This window comes from Scomber scombrus, chromosome 16, assembly GCF_963691925.1.
Source record: "Scomber scombrus chromosome 16, fScoSco1.1, whole genome shotgun sequence".
NCBI classification, from domain to species: Eukaryota; Metazoa; Chordata; class Actinopteri; order Scombriformes; family Scombridae; genus Scomber; species Scomber scombrus.
The window spans coordinates 691474-706761 of record NC_084985.1 but is presented as its reverse complement, the minus strand read 5'-3'; the positions used below and the strand labels follow the sequence as shown (position 1 = coordinate 706761).

Sequence of the window (15288 nt, the reverse complement as noted above, 5' to 3'; positions counted from 1 at the left end):
AGGTACTTCTACTTTACTGTAGTATAGTTTGAGGTACTTGTACTTTACTGTAGTACAGTTTGAGGTACTTGTACTTTACTGTAGTACAATTAGAGGTACTAGTACTTTACTGCAGTACAGTTAGAGGTACTTGTACTTTACTGTAGTACAGTTAGAGGTACTTGTACTTTACTGTAGTACAGTTAGAGTTACTTGTACTTTACTGTAGTACAGTTAGAGGTACTTGTACTTTACTGTAGTACAGTTTGAGGTACTTGTACTTTACTGTAGTATTTCCATGTGATGCTACTTTCTACTTGTTTTTCTGTTGTAAAATCTATAAAATACATATAATCAAACATTTGACTACATATACAATATATTCAGAGAATTATAGATGACTTCTGTTTATTTGCACCAATAGGTTTGACTGAAGAAACATCTATGAGGTACTTCAGATATATTATGAAAGGAAGGTTTCTGTTGCTGTTTCCTGTACGTATGTTTCAGACTCACACACAGTCAGCAGGGGGCGCTGTTGGACCGCTGATACTGTGACTCCAGTTTAATCACACTTTACTGTAATAACTCCCTGCTGTCAGTCAGTTGGAAGTGTCACCAAACTCTGACATGACAACAAGTATTTTACAGCAAAATGTAAAACTGTTTAAATGTTGAGCAGCTTTTAACTGAGACTTTACTGTAAATGAGGAAACACAGTTTGGATCCACAGTGCGGCTCCTTGTCTGATAACCGTCCCTGTTCTTTAAACACAACAAGCTCCACTCTGGGATCAGAGATCCTTGTTCCCTCCCTTTAGATCTACAGTTATAAAATGGGTGTAACCAACATGTTGACGTGGCACAGAGCTGTCAGGCTGCATTCAGCAGGATCACATGTTAAGATCAAAGTCCAAACGTATTAAACTTATCAGGAAGAGAAGCTCAGACAGTCGTCGTGTCTTAGAGCTGAAATGGCGCAGAAAGATCAACTGGACCAAGAAACTTTCTCTTGTTCGATCTGTCTGGATCTACTGAAGGATCCAGTGACTATTTCCTGTGGACACAGCTACTGCAAGAGCTGCATTAAATCACACTGGGATGGAGAGGATCAGAGGAAGATCTACAGCTGCCCTCAGTGCAGACAGACCTTCAAACCGAGGCCTGTCCTGAAGAAAAACATCATGTTAGCAGCTTTAGTGGAACAGCTGAAGAAGACTGGACTCCAAGCTGTTCCTGCTGATCACTGCTATGCTGGACCTGAAGATGTGGCCTGTGATGTCTGCACTGGGAGGAAGCTGAAAGCCTTCAAGTCCTGTCTGACATGTTCAGCCTCTTACTGTGAGAATCACCTCCAGTCTCACTTTGAATCAACCAAATTAAAGAAACACAAGCTGGTGGAGCCCTCGGAGAAGCTCCAGGAGAACATCTGCTCTCGTCATAATGAGGTGATGAAGATGTTCTGCCGTACAGATAAGAAGTGTATCTGTTATCGCTGCTCTGTGGAGTATCATAAAGGCCACAACACAGTCTCAGCTGCAGCAGAAAGGACTAAGAGGCAGAGAGAGCTCGAGGTGAGTCGACTAAACATCCAGCAGAGAATCCAGCACAGAGAGAAAGATGTGAAGCTGCTTCAACAGGAGGTGGAGGCCGTCAGTCTCTCTGCTGATAAAGCAGTGGAGGACAGTGAGGAGATCTTCACTCAGCTGATCCGTCTCCTCCAGAAAAGAAGGTCTGATGTGAAGCGGCAGATCAGATCCCAGCAGGAAACTGAAGTGAGTGGAGTCAAAGAGCTTCAGGAGAAGCTGCAGCAGGAGATCACTGAGCTGAAGAGGAAAGACGCTGAACTGAAGCAGCTCTCACACACAGAGGATCACAACCAGTTTCTACACAACTACCCCTCAGTGTCACAACTCAGAGAACCTACAGACTCATCCAGCATCAATATCCGTCCTCTGAGATACTTTGAGGATGTGACAGCAGCTGTGTCAGAGCTCAGAGATAAACTACAGGACATCCTGAGGGAGGAATGGACAAACATCTCACTGACAGTGACTGAAGTGGACGTTTTACTGTCACAACCAGAACCAGAGCCCAAGACCAGAGCTGAGTTCTTAAAATATTCATGTGAAATCACTCTGGATCCGAATACAGCACATAGACAGCTGTTATTATCTGATTGGAACAGAAAAGCAGAACGAATGGATCAACCACTTTATTATCCTCGTCACCCAGACAGATTCACAAAATATTATCAGGTCCTGAGTAGAGAGAGTCTGACTGGACGTTGTTACTGGGAGGTGAAGTGGAGAGGAGAAGGAGCAGCAGCTGGTGTAGCAGTCGCATACGATGATATCAGCAGAACAGGCCATGAATCGGGATTTGGACGTAATGACAAATCTTGGTCTTTAGTTTGTGATACTGACGGTCCTATATTTTTATTAAACGAGATCGAAATTCCCATCTTACATTATGTTTCCTCCAGAGTCGGAGTGTACCTGGATCACAGAGCAGGTATTCTGTCCTTCTACAGCGTCACTGGAACCATGACTCTCCTCAACAGAATCCAGACCACATTCACTCAGCCTCTCTATGCTGGACTTTGGGTTGGTAATGAATCCACAGCTGAGTTGTGTAGACTGAAATAGACAGAAGTCATTTCAGACTTCATTTGCCAGATGTTGTAATTCTTCATGTTTTTGTCTCCATGTTTCTGAGTTGCTCAGAGATCAGCTGATATTCAACACTTTATTATACTTTATGTATGTGTTGTTTATATCATTCAGCTCTCACTGCTCATCACCATGTTTTTAACCTTCACTGACATTTCTTCAGATGAAAATGTGAACTTCTCTTTGTTCTAAATGTTAGTTTCATGTTTGTATTGATGTATTTGTGTCTGTTGTTTCTGAAACAGAGAAAACAGCAGAACTTCCTTCATCTCAGACATTTTGTTCTCATCACTTTGTAAATTAATAAAGAAATGTTCAATCAAACTGTAATGATCATGATAACACTCATTAATGATGTTCTTGTACATAGCTGACATTCTGGGTTAAACTAACTGACTGTGTGGATGAAGTCAATCTGAACATGAAATCATTGATCACACTTTACTGATTGGATGTGTGAACAATCTGAAGCTTCAATAATCAATAAAGATGATTTTTATCAACAGTGATCAAAGTGTTTTCTTCTCATTCAAAGCTTGTGGAGAAAATGTGAAACTAGTATATAAACTACATTTAACTAAAACTAAACATGATAAACAAGGTGATAATGAAACCAAACAAATAACTAGCTGAAGAAAATACTATTTAAATTGAATCTCAATAAAGGAAATATCAAGAATAATCACGCAATAGTAATTATTATTAATAATATACATTTGAGAGCAGTAAAAACAGCCTGAATAATTTTTCCTCATGTGATCCAGAACATACAAAAAATGGAAATATTTCAACTTTTCAAAAAAAAAAATGTTTATGCAGCTCTAAGACATTTATATATATTTATTTATATCACCATTTAAACATATTTTTCACTGTTAATATAACTAATTGATTTTGTTCTCCTGTTTTATGTAACATGGGACCATTAAATGTGTTTTCTCCATAAACATAAACCATAAAAACGAAATAATAAACTCTCTCTGCTCTCTGAAAGCTTCATTACGGATTTATTAGGTTTATCTATGACAGGTGAAGTGTTTATGAATCATTCATAGTGCAGAAGTTTGGTGAGGAGGTTAATTATGAGGCGATACTGTGAATTATAAGATAAGAAATAGCAATAAAATCAAGTTACGGCAACAACAAAGCAGCAGGAAAGATTAACAGTAAAAAAACAAATGCAGTAAAAGAGAATAAAAGAGAGTTATCATTTCAAAGTATCCGACTAAGAGCTGAACTTTAGTCAGAATCAGCTGTAAAAGGTGAGTTTATGGACACAGTGTGTTGCGTCATGTGTGTGTGCAGCCAGCAGGGGGCGATGTTTGACTGATAAACTGACTCACAGGGAGCAGAGGAGGAAAAAAATCAAAAGTGTCCTGTAGAGAAGCTGGAGGATGGACTGTGACCTGCAGAGAGAAATTATGACATCAGCAACAGGGAGCTGCTAGTTGGCATTGGAGGAGGGGCAGCACTGTGTCGATGGGGAACAAACCAAACCCTTCTTTGGTGTCGACTGACCACAAGTACCGAAACACATCCAAACAGCCAAGAGACGGATCTCACATCAGGCCTCGTGGTTCCTGTTCTTCACCCGCATCCCATTTCCTCTCTCCTACAGTCCTCGGTCCCACAACATCAAACCTGATGCTTTGTCTCACCAGATCCAGGGGGGAAGCGGATTCTGGCACCGGGCCCGACTCCCCCCTCCTTGTTCCCTGTGTGGTCACAACCTTGACCTGGGTAATTGAGTAGTGGGTAAGGTCTTCCACTGTGGGTCAGTCTGGGCCCAATGCTTGCCCCCCTGACTGCCTGTTTGTCCTTCCAGCTCTGAGGTCTGATGTGCTCCAGTGGGCCCATGCCTCCAAGTTCACCTGCCACCTGGGAACCCATGAGAATCTAGAGAACCCATGATGTCCTCTTCCAGCGGTTCTGGTGGGCCACCCTTGAACCACAACCAGCACAAGCAGTCACACCAGGCTCCTGCTGGCTTCCTTTAACCCCTCCATGTGTCGCTTTACCCTGGGTCCAATATCTCTCTGGACTTCATCACAATCCTTCCCCCATCTGATGGCAACAAGACCATCCTCACAGTTGTTGACTGTTTCAGCAAGATGGTCCACTTTGTGCCCCTTCACAAACTCCCCTCAGCCAAAGAGACTACCATGTTGGTTCTCCTCAACGTCTTCCGGCTCCATGGCCAGATTAAGGACCCCAGATCAAGGACCCCAGATCAAGGACCCCAGATCACGTCCGTTTTCTGGAAGGAGTTCTGCAGTCAGTTTGGGTTCCACCATCAGTCTGTCCTCCGGGTTCCACCAGCAATCCAATAGCCAGACAAGGCACAAGAACCAGGAGATCGTTCCCCAACTCCTCGATTCATCAGGGTCTCACCTACTCTGTTTGCCACCTCATTCGCTCCAGCTGTTGTGGGAGGGGCCTCCAGTAACTAGTCGACTGGGAAGGGTACGGTCCCGATGAGAGATCCTGGTTCCCTGCTCGGCACATCTTGGACTCCCGCCTCATCAGTGAATTCTATCTGCGGCACCCTGACCAGCCCACTAGGACCTCTGTGGACCTGCATTCCTTCATACCTGCCATAATATGCAACAAAGGTAATTACAAACTCTATCTGTGGTGTCTTGTGCTGGAACTGGGTTCTACCTCCAGCCGTGACAGTTACTTCACCTTTTCTACTGCAGAACAATCATTTTATGAAAGCTCTGCACATACGAGATGCTGAATTCAGTTTAATCAGAAGGAAAGAACGTGTTGATTCCACTAATAAGCCATGAAAACATCATAACTGTCATCTATCAAAAACTGAGTGTTACAGTTTTTACTAAAACAAACTCATATTTGGGGAAAAACAACACTAAATTAAACACATGAGTCCATCAAGTCCAGTTATAAAATGATTAAATTATAAACTGATCATATAAATGCTCTCAGAATTTCTCTGCTAGTCACTCAGATTTCAGGAAGTCAGAGAAATCAAATCTCACATTCACCAACTTCTGTTTATAGGCTGAAAGTTGATGTGATATAATATTTGCAAACTGGAAGCTCTTCTCTCCCATCTTCCCCATGTGACCTGAATGCAGCATCAGTGTGACTTGTGTCAACAAACTGACACAGTGTGAAATGACATATCATATATTTGACTTGTTATGCAGTATTTTTACACTGATGTGTTGGCACTTTTACTGCAGTAAAGCATCAAAGTACTTCTTCCACTGCTGAGCTTCACTTAATTAATTAAAGTATTAAAAAGAATAGAAACATTTTCTCATGAACATCTGAAACTGGAACCATATCTAAAAATATGTGAGTAATCGATCACATCTTCATTTTCCTTCCTTTAATATTAATTATTAATACCTAAAAGTTTATATTCAACAATAACTTATTATTTACATTTAAAATAATGTCATTTTTATATAATTTTGATTGGCATTATTGTTAGTGTTATTAGCAGCAGTGTTGTTGTAGTAAAGTAACGATTTCCTGCAGGTCAGTTTAATTCTGAAGTTACAAACAATTATTGATGTCTTGTTTTGTTTTAAGTTGACATGACAACAAGTATTTTACAGCAAAATATAAAACTGTTTAAATGTTGAGCAGCTTTTAACTGAGACTTTACTGTAAATGAGGAAACACAGTTTGGATCCACAGTGCGGCTCCTCGTCTGATAACCGTCCCTGTTCTTTAAACACAACAAGCTCCACTCTGGGATCAGAGATCCTTGTTCCCTCCCTTTAGATCTACAGTTATAAAATGGGTGTAACCAACATGTTGACGTGGCACAGAGCTGTCAGGCTGCATTCACTGCAGGATCACATGTTAAGATCAAAGTCCAAACGTATTAAACTTATCAGGAAGAGAAGCTCAGACAGTCGTTGCCTCTGAAAGCTGAAATGGCGCAGAAAGATCAACTGGACCAAGAAACTTTCTCTTGTTCGATCTGTCTGGATCTACTGAAGGATCCAGTGACTATTTCCTGTGGACACAGCTACTGTATGAGTTGTATTAAAGGATTCTGGGATGAAGAAGATCAGAAGAATAACTACAGCTGCCCTCAGTGCAGACAGACCTTCACACCGAGGCCTGTCCTGGGGAAAAACACCATGTTAGCAGCTTTAGTGGAGCAGCTGAAGAAGACTGGACTCCAAGCTGCTCCTGCTGATCACTGCTATGCTGGACCTGAAGATGTGGCCTGTGATGTCTGCACTGGGAGGAAGCTGAAAGCCCTCAAGTCCTGTCTGACATGTTCAGCCTCTTATTGTGAGAATCACCTCCAGCCTCACTTTGAATCAACCAAATTAAAGAAACACAAGCTGGTGGAGCCCTCGGAGAAGCTCCAGGAGAACATCTGCTCTCGTCATGGTGAGGTGATGAAGATGTTCTGCCGTACTGATCAGCAGATTATCTGTTATCTTTGCTCTGTGGATGAACATAAAGGCCACGACACAGTCTCAGCTGCAGCAGAAATAACTGAGAGGCAGAGAGAGCTCGAGGTGAGTCGACTAAACATCCAGCAGAGAATCCAGCACAGAGAGAAAGATGTGAAGCTGCTTCAACAGCAGGTGGAGGCCGTCAGTCTCTCTGCTGATAAAGCAGTGGAGGACAGTGAGGAGATCTTCACTGAGCTGATCCGTCTCCTCCAGAAAAGAAGGTCTGATGTGAAGCAGCAGATCAGATCCCAGCAGGAAACTGAAGTGAGTCGAGTCAAAGAGCTTCAGGAGAAGCTGCAACAGGAGATCACTGAGCTGAAGAGGAAAGACGCTGAACTGAAGCAGCTCTCATACACAGAGGATCACAACCAGTTTCTACACAACTACCCCTCAGTGTCACAACTCAGAGAACCTACAGACTCATCCAGCATCAATATCCGTCCTCTGAGATACTTTGAGGATGTGACAGCAGCTGTGTCAAAGCTCAGAGATAAACTACAGGACATCCTGAGGGAGGAATGGACAAACATCTCACTGACAGTGACTGAAGTGGACGTTTTACTGTCACAACCAGAACCAGAGCCAGAACCAGAACTAGAACCCAAAACCAGAGCTGAGTTCTTAAAATATTCATGTGAAATCACTCTGGATCCGAATACAGCACATAGACAGCTGTTATTATCTGATTGGAACAGAAAAGCAGAACGAATGGATCAACCACTTTATTATCCTCGTCACCCAGACAGATTCACAAAATATTATCAGGTCCTGAGTAGAGAGAGTCTGACTGGACGTTGTTACTGGGAGGTGAAGTGGAGAGGAGAAGGAGCAGCAGCTGGTGTAGCAGTCGCATACGATGATATCAGCAGAACAGGCCATGAATCGGGATTTGGACGTAATGACAAATCTTGGTCTTTAGTTTGTGATACTGACGGTCCTATATTTTTATTAAACGAGATCGAAATTCCCATCTTACATTATGTTTCCTCCAGAGTCGGAGTGTACCTGGATCACAGAGCAGGTATTCTGTCCTTCTACAGCGTCACTGGAACCCTGACTCTCCTCCACAGAGTCCAGACCACATTCACTCAGCCTCTCTATGCTGGACTTTGGGTTGGTAATGAATCCACAGCTGAGTTGTGTAGACTGAAATAGACAGAAGTCATTTCAGACTTCATTTGCCAGATGTTGTAATTCTTCATGTTTTTGTCTCCATGTTTCTGAGTTGCTCAGAGATCAGCTGATATTCAACACTTTATTATACTTTATGTATGTGTTGTTTATATCATTCAGCTCTCACTGCTCATCACCATGTTTTTAACCTTCACTGACATTTCTTCAGATGAAAATGTGAACTTCTCTTTGTTCTAAATGTTAGTTTCATGTTTGTATTGATGTATTTGTGTCTGTTGTTTCTGAAACAGAGAAAACAGCAGAACTTCCTTCATCTCAGATATTTTGTTCTCATCACTTTGTAAATTAATAAAGAAATGTTCAATCAAACTGTAATGATCATGATAATAATCATTAATGATGTTCTTGTACATAGCTGACATTCTGGGTTAAACTAACTGACTGTGTGGATGAAGTCAATCTGAACATGAAATCATTGATCACACTTTACTGATTGGATGTGTGAACAATCTGAAGCTTCAATAATCAATAAAGATGATTTTTATCAACAGTGATCAAAGTGTTTTCTTCTCATTCAAAGCTTGTGGAGAAAATGTGAAACTAGTATATAAACTACATTTAACTAAAACTAAACATGATAAACAAGGTGATAATGAAACCAAACAAATAACTAGCTGAAGAAAATACTATTTAAATTGAATCTCAATAAAGGAAATATCAAGAATAATCACGCAATAGTAATTATTATTAATAATATACATTTGAGAGCAGTAAAAACAGCCTGAATAATTTTTCCTCATGTGATCCAGAACATACAAAAAATGGAAATATTTCAACTTTTCAAAAAAAAAAATGTTTATGCAGCTCTAAGACATTTATATATATATTTATATCACCATTTAAACATATTTTTCACTGTTAATATAACTAGTTGATTTTGTTCTCCTGTTTCATGTAACATGGGACCATTAAATGTGTCTTCTCCATAAACATAAACCATAAAAACGAAATAATAAACTCTCTCTGCTCTCTGAAAGCTTCATTACGGATTTATTAGGTTTATCTATGACAGGTGAAGTGTTTATGAATCATTCATAGTGCAGAAGTTTGGTGTGGACGTTAATTATGAGGCGATACTATGAATTATAAGATAAGAAATAACAATAAAATCAAGTTACGGCAACAACAAAGCAGCAGGAAAGATTAACAGTAAAAAAACAAATGCAGTGAAAGAGAATAAAAGAGAGTTATCATTTCAAAGTATCCGACTAAGAGCTGAACTTTAGTCAGAATCAGCTGTAAAAGGTGAGTTTATGGACACAGTGTGTTGCGTCATGTGTGTGAGCAGCCAGCAGGGGGCGATGTTTGACTGATAAACTGACTCACAGGGAGCAGAGGAGGAAAAAACTAAAAAAGTGTCCTGTAGAGAAGCTGGAGGATGGACTGTGACCTGCAGAGAGAAATTATGACATCAGGAACAGGGAGCTGCTAGTTGGCATTGGAGGAGGGGCAGAACTGTGTCGAGGGGAACAAACCAAACCCTTTTTTGGTGTCGACTGACCACAAGTACCGAAACACATCCAAACAGCCAAGAGACGGATCTCACATCAGGCCTCGTGGTTCCTGTTCTTCACCTGCATCCCATTTCCTCTCTCCTACAGTCCTCCGTCCCACAACATCAAACCTGATGCCTTGTCTCACCAGATCCAAGGGGAAGCGGATTCCGGCACCGGGCCCGACTCCCTCCTCCTTGTTCCCTGTGTGGTCACCACCTTGACCTGGGTAATTGAGTAGTGGGTAAGGTCTGCCACTGTGGGTCAGTCTGGGCCCAATGCTTGCCCCCCTGACTGCCTGTTTGTCCCTCCAGCTCTGAGGTCTGATATGCTCCAGTGGGCCCATGCCTCCAAGTTCACCCGCCACCTGGGGATCTACAGAACCCATGATGTCCTCTTCCAGCGGTTCTGGTGGGCCACCCTTGAACCACAACCAGCACAAGCTGTCACGCCAGGCTCCTGCCGGCTTCCTGCAACCCCTCCTTGTGTCGCTTTACCCTGGGTCCCATATCTCTCTGGACTTCATCACAATCCTTCCCCCATCTGATGGCAACAGGACCATCCTCACCGTTGTTGACTGTTTCAGCAAGATGGTCCACTTTGTGCCCCTTCACAAACTCCCCTCAGCCAAAGAGACTACCAGGTTGGTTCTCCTCAACATCTTCCGGCTCCATGGCCAGATCAAGGACCCCAGATCAAGGACCCCAGATCAAGGACCCCAGATCAAGGACCCAAGATCAAGGACCCCAGATCAAGGATCCCAGATCATGGCCGTTTTCTGCAAGGAGTTCTGCAGTCAGTTCAGGTTCCACCATCAGTCTGTCCTCCGGGTTCCACGAGCAATCCAATAGCCAAACAGGGCACAAGAACCAGGAGATCGCTCCACCAGCTCCTCTATTCATCAGGGTCTCACCTACTCTGTTCGCCACCTCATTCGCTCCAGCTGGTGTGGGAGGGGCCTCCAGTACCTAGTCGACTGGGAAGGGTACGGTCCCGATGAGAGATCCTGGTTCCCTGCTCGGCACATCTTGGACTCCCGCCTCATCAATGAATTCTATCTGCGGCACCCTGACCAGCCCACTAGGACCTCTGTGGACCTGCATTCCTTCATACCTGCCATAATATACAACAAAGGTAATTACAAACTCTATCTGTGGGTTCTTTTGCTGGAACTGGGTTCTACCCAGGCGGGGAGTTCCGGTCCTCTGAAATGATGCCAACCAGGAAGTAACTTAAAGCTGCATTCTATCAAAAGGCCACCAGGGGGCGACCGTTTTGGTGTCAAAAGGACTTCCGTCTCTATACAAGTCAATGGAGAATTCACCAACTTCTCACTTGATTTCTAACCTCAGTAAACGTTTTCAAAATGTGTTTATGGTCTCAATCGCTAGTTTAAAGCCTTCTTCAATGCAGTATGATGTTCATTTGGGACATTTTGGCCTCCCTGATTTTATATGTGACGATAAAGCAGGGTATCCATTAGGGCGTGGCTACGTGGTGATTGACAGGTTGATTGGTTCACAGGTTCAGGAGGGCGCCTCATGCTCCTCCTGATGCCCATATAAGTAGAATCCCTGTTTTTATTTTTCCCAGCATGCACCTGAAATTTTCAAGATGGTGCTGCTCAGATGCGAAACTATTGGCCTCCGAGCAGCAGTCCACAAACCAATGGGTGACGTCACGGATGTTACGTCCATTTCTTATATACAGTCTATGGTTCTACCTCCAGCCGTGACAGTTACTTCACCTTTTCTACTGCAGAACAATCATTTTATGAAAGCTCTGCACATACGAGATGCTGAATTCAGTTTAATCAGAAGGAAAGAACTTGTTGATTCCACTAATAAGCCATGAAAACATCATAACTGTCATCAATCAAAAACTGAGTGTTACAGTTTTTACTAAAACAAACTCATATTTGGGGGAAAACAACACTAAATTAAACACATGAGTCCATCAAGTCTAGTTATAAAATGATTAAATTATAAACTGATCATATAAATGCTCTCATGAATTTCTCTGCTAGTCACTCAGATTTCAGGAAGTCAGAGAAATCAAATCTCACATTCACCAACTTCTGTTTATAGGCTGAAAGTTGATGTGATAGAATATTTGCAGACTGGAAGCTTTTCTTTCCCATCTTCCCCATGTGACCTGAATGCAGCATCAGTGTGACTTGTGTCAACAAACTGACACAGTGTGAAATGACACATCATATATTTGACTTGTTATGCAGTATTTTTACACTGATGTGTTGGCACTTTTACTGCAGTAAAGCATCAAAGTACTTCTTCCACTGCTGAGCTTCACTTAATTAATTAAAGTATTAAAAAGAATAGAAACATTTTCTCATGAACATCTGAAACTGGAACCATACCTACAAATATGTGAGTAATCGATCAGGTCTTCATTTTCCTTCCTTTAATATTAATTATTAATACCTAAGAGTTTATCTTCAATACAACTTATTATTTACATTTAAAATAATGTCATTTTTATATATTTTTGATTGGCATTATTGTTAGTGTTATTAGCAGCAGTGTTGTTGTAGTAAAGTCAAGATTTCCTGCAAGTCAGTTTAATTCTGAAGTTACAAACAATTATTGATGTCTTGTTTTGTTTTAAGTTAGTTGACATGACAACAAGTATTTTACAGCAAAATGTAAAACTGTTTAAATGTTGAGCAGCTTTTAACTGAGACTTTACTGTAAATGAGGAAACACAGTTTGGATCCACAGTGCGGCTCCTCGTCTGATAACCGTCTCTGTTCTTTAAACACAACAAGCTCCACTCTGGTGTCATATTTCCTCTTGTTCCCTCCCTTTAGATCTACAGTTATAAAATGGGTGTAACCAACATGTGACGCAGCACAGAGTTGTCAGGCTGCATTCAGCAGAAACACGGAAGTTTAGTAACAGGAAGAGAAGCTCAGACAGTCGTCGTCTCTGAGAGCTGAAATGGCGCAGAAAGATCAACTGGACCAAGAAACTTTCTCTTGTTCGATCTGTCTGGATCTACTGAAGGATCCGGTGACTATTTCCTGTGGACACAGCTACTGTATGAGCTGTATTCAAGGATTCTGGGATGAAGAAGATCAGAAGCATAACTACAGCTGCCCTCAGTGCAGAGAGGCCTTCACACCGAGGCCTGTCCTGAAGAAAAACACCATGTTAGCAGCTTTAGTGGAGCAGCTGAAGAAGACTGGACTCCAAGCTGCTCCTGCTGATCACTGCTATGCTGGACCTGAAGATGTGGCCTGTGATGTCTGCACTGGGAGGAAGCTGAAAGCCTTCAAGTCCTGTCTGACATGTTCAGCCTCTTACTGTGAGAATCACCTCCAGCCTCACTTTGAATCAACCAAATTAAAGAAACACAAGCTGGTGGAGCCCTCGGAGAAGCTCCAGGAGAACATCTGCTCTCGTCATGATGAGGTGATGAAGATGTTCTGTCGTACTGATCAGCAGATTATCTGTTATCTCTGCTCTGTGGATGAACATAAAGGCCACGACACAGTCTCAGCTGCAGCAGAAATAACTGAGAGGCAGAGAGAGCTCGAGGTGAGTCGACTAAACATCCAGCAGAAAATCCAGGACAGAGAGAAAGATGTGAAGCTGCTTCAACAGGAGGTGGAGGCCGTCAGTCGCTCTGCTGATAAAGCAGTGGAGGACAGTGAGGAGATCTTCACTCAGCTGATCCGTCTCCTCCAGAAAAGAAGCTCTGATGTGAAGCAGCAGATCAGATCCCAGCAGGAAACTGAAGTGAGTCGAGTCAAAGAGCTTCAGGAGAAGCTGCAGCAGGAGATCACTGAGCTGAAGAGGAAAGACGCTGAACTGAAGCAGCTCTCACACACAGAGGATCACATCCAGTTTCTACACAACTACCCCTCAGTGTCACAACTCAGAGAACCTACAGACTCATCCAGCATCAATATCCGTCCTCTGAGATACTTTGAGGATGTGACAGCAGCTGTGTCAGAGCTCAGAGATAAACTACAGGACATCCTGAGGGACGAATGGACAAACATCTCACTGGCAAGGACTGAAGTGGATGTTCCAATGCCAGAACCAGAACCAGAACCAGAGCCAGAGCCCGAACCAGAACCAGAACCAGAACCAGAACCAGAACCGGAGCCAGAATCAGAATCAGAACCAGAACCAGAGCCAGAACCAGAGCCCAAAACCAGGGCTGAGTTCTTAAAATATTCATGTGAAATCACTCTGGATCCAAACACAGCAAACACAGAGTTGTCATTATCTGATGGGAACAGAAAAGTAGAACAAATGGACCAACGACAGTCTTATCCTCGTCACAGACACAGATTCACTAAATATTGTCAGGTCCTGAGTAGAGAGAGTCTGACTGGACGTTGTTACTGGGAGGTGAAGTGGAGAGGAGAACAAGCTGAGGTAGCAGTCGCCTACAAGAATATCAGAAAAAGAGGAGATGAATCTGGATTTGGACAAAATGACAAATCTTGGTCTTTAGTTTGTGACACTGACAGTTATACATTTTGGTTCAACAACATCCAAACTCCCATCTCAGGTCCTCGTTCCTCCAGAGTCGGAGTGTACCTGGATCACAGAGCAGGTATTCTGTCCTTCTACAGCGTCACTGGAACCATGACTCTCCTCCAAAGAGTCCAGACCACATTCACTCAGCCTCTCTATGCTGGACTTTCTGTTTATGATGGAGACACAGCTGAGTTGTGTAAACTAAAATAGACAGAAGTCATTTCAGACTTCATGTGCCAGATGTTGTAATTCTTCATGTTTTTGTCTCCATGTTTCTGAGCTGCTCAGAAATCAGCTGACTAATAGGGATATTCAACACGTTATTATACTTTATGTATGTGTTGTTTATAATTTCAGTTATCTTAAAGTCTGTGTAAAGTAAGAATAAATATGTGTTCTGAGTTTCACATACCAAAGAAAAGTGTGTTGTTAACCACCCTGCCAAATTTGAATGTTAAAAAAATCGCCAAATATATTAAATTAGGCTTCAAAGTTGTGTAAAAGTCTGCCTATTTCTCTGCTTCCAAACGCTGTGGGAGTGGCCGCCGAGTCAGCTGAAGCCCCGCCCCCTACCAAGTGTCACCTGTCAATCAAAGTCACCACCTCTACCAGAAACATGGACGCTACGTTTGAGAGCTTTCTGCTGCTAACTCAGCTGCTAGCTCAGCTGCTAGCTCAGCGGCTAGCTCGGCGGCTAACTCGGCGGCTAGCTCGGCGGCTAGCTCGGAGGCTAACTCGATGGCTAGCTCGGCTAACTCTGCAGCCTTTTCTACTTTATGTATGTGTCGTTGATATCATCAGTTTCTTTAAATGTGACTTTTTCCTGTGTGTTTTTATCCATGGAGGCTCTCACTGCTCATCACCATGTTTTTAACCTTCACTGACATTTCTTCAGATGAAAATGTGAACTTCTCTTTGTTCTAAATGTTAGTTTCATGTTTGTATTGATGTATTTGTGTCTGTTGTTTCTGAAACAGAGAAAACAGCAG

At 42.5% G+C, this 15288-nt stretch overlaps 2 protein-coding genes across 2 annotated transcripts; both read left to right on the top strand.

Annotated features, from left to right (window-relative positions):
• The first annotated feature begins 952 nt into the window (after positions 1 to 952).
• Positions 953 to 4561, top strand: LOC133996727 (tripartite motif-containing protein 16-like). The gene is made up of 3 exons (XM_062436348.1): positions 953 to 2588; positions 4175 to 4390; positions 4476 to 4561. The coding sequence occupies exons 1-3, from the start codon at positions 953 to 955 to the stop codon at positions 4559 to 4561; spliced, it is 1938 nt and encodes a 645-aa protein (XP_062292332.1).
• A 2003-nt stretch (positions 4562 to 6564) lies between these two features.
• Positions 6565 to 14545, top strand: LOC133996725 (uncharacterized). The gene is made up of 5 exons (XM_062436347.1): positions 6565 to 8237; positions 9897 to 10028; positions 10126 to 10593; positions 10732 to 10922; positions 12741 to 14545. Exons 1-5 carry the CDS (start codon positions 6565 to 6567, stop codon positions 14507 to 14509), a joined length of 4233 nt encoding a protein of 1410 aa, XP_062292331.1. The 3' UTR covers positions 14510 to 14545.
• The last annotated feature ends 743 nt before the right edge of the window (positions 14546 to 15288 follow it).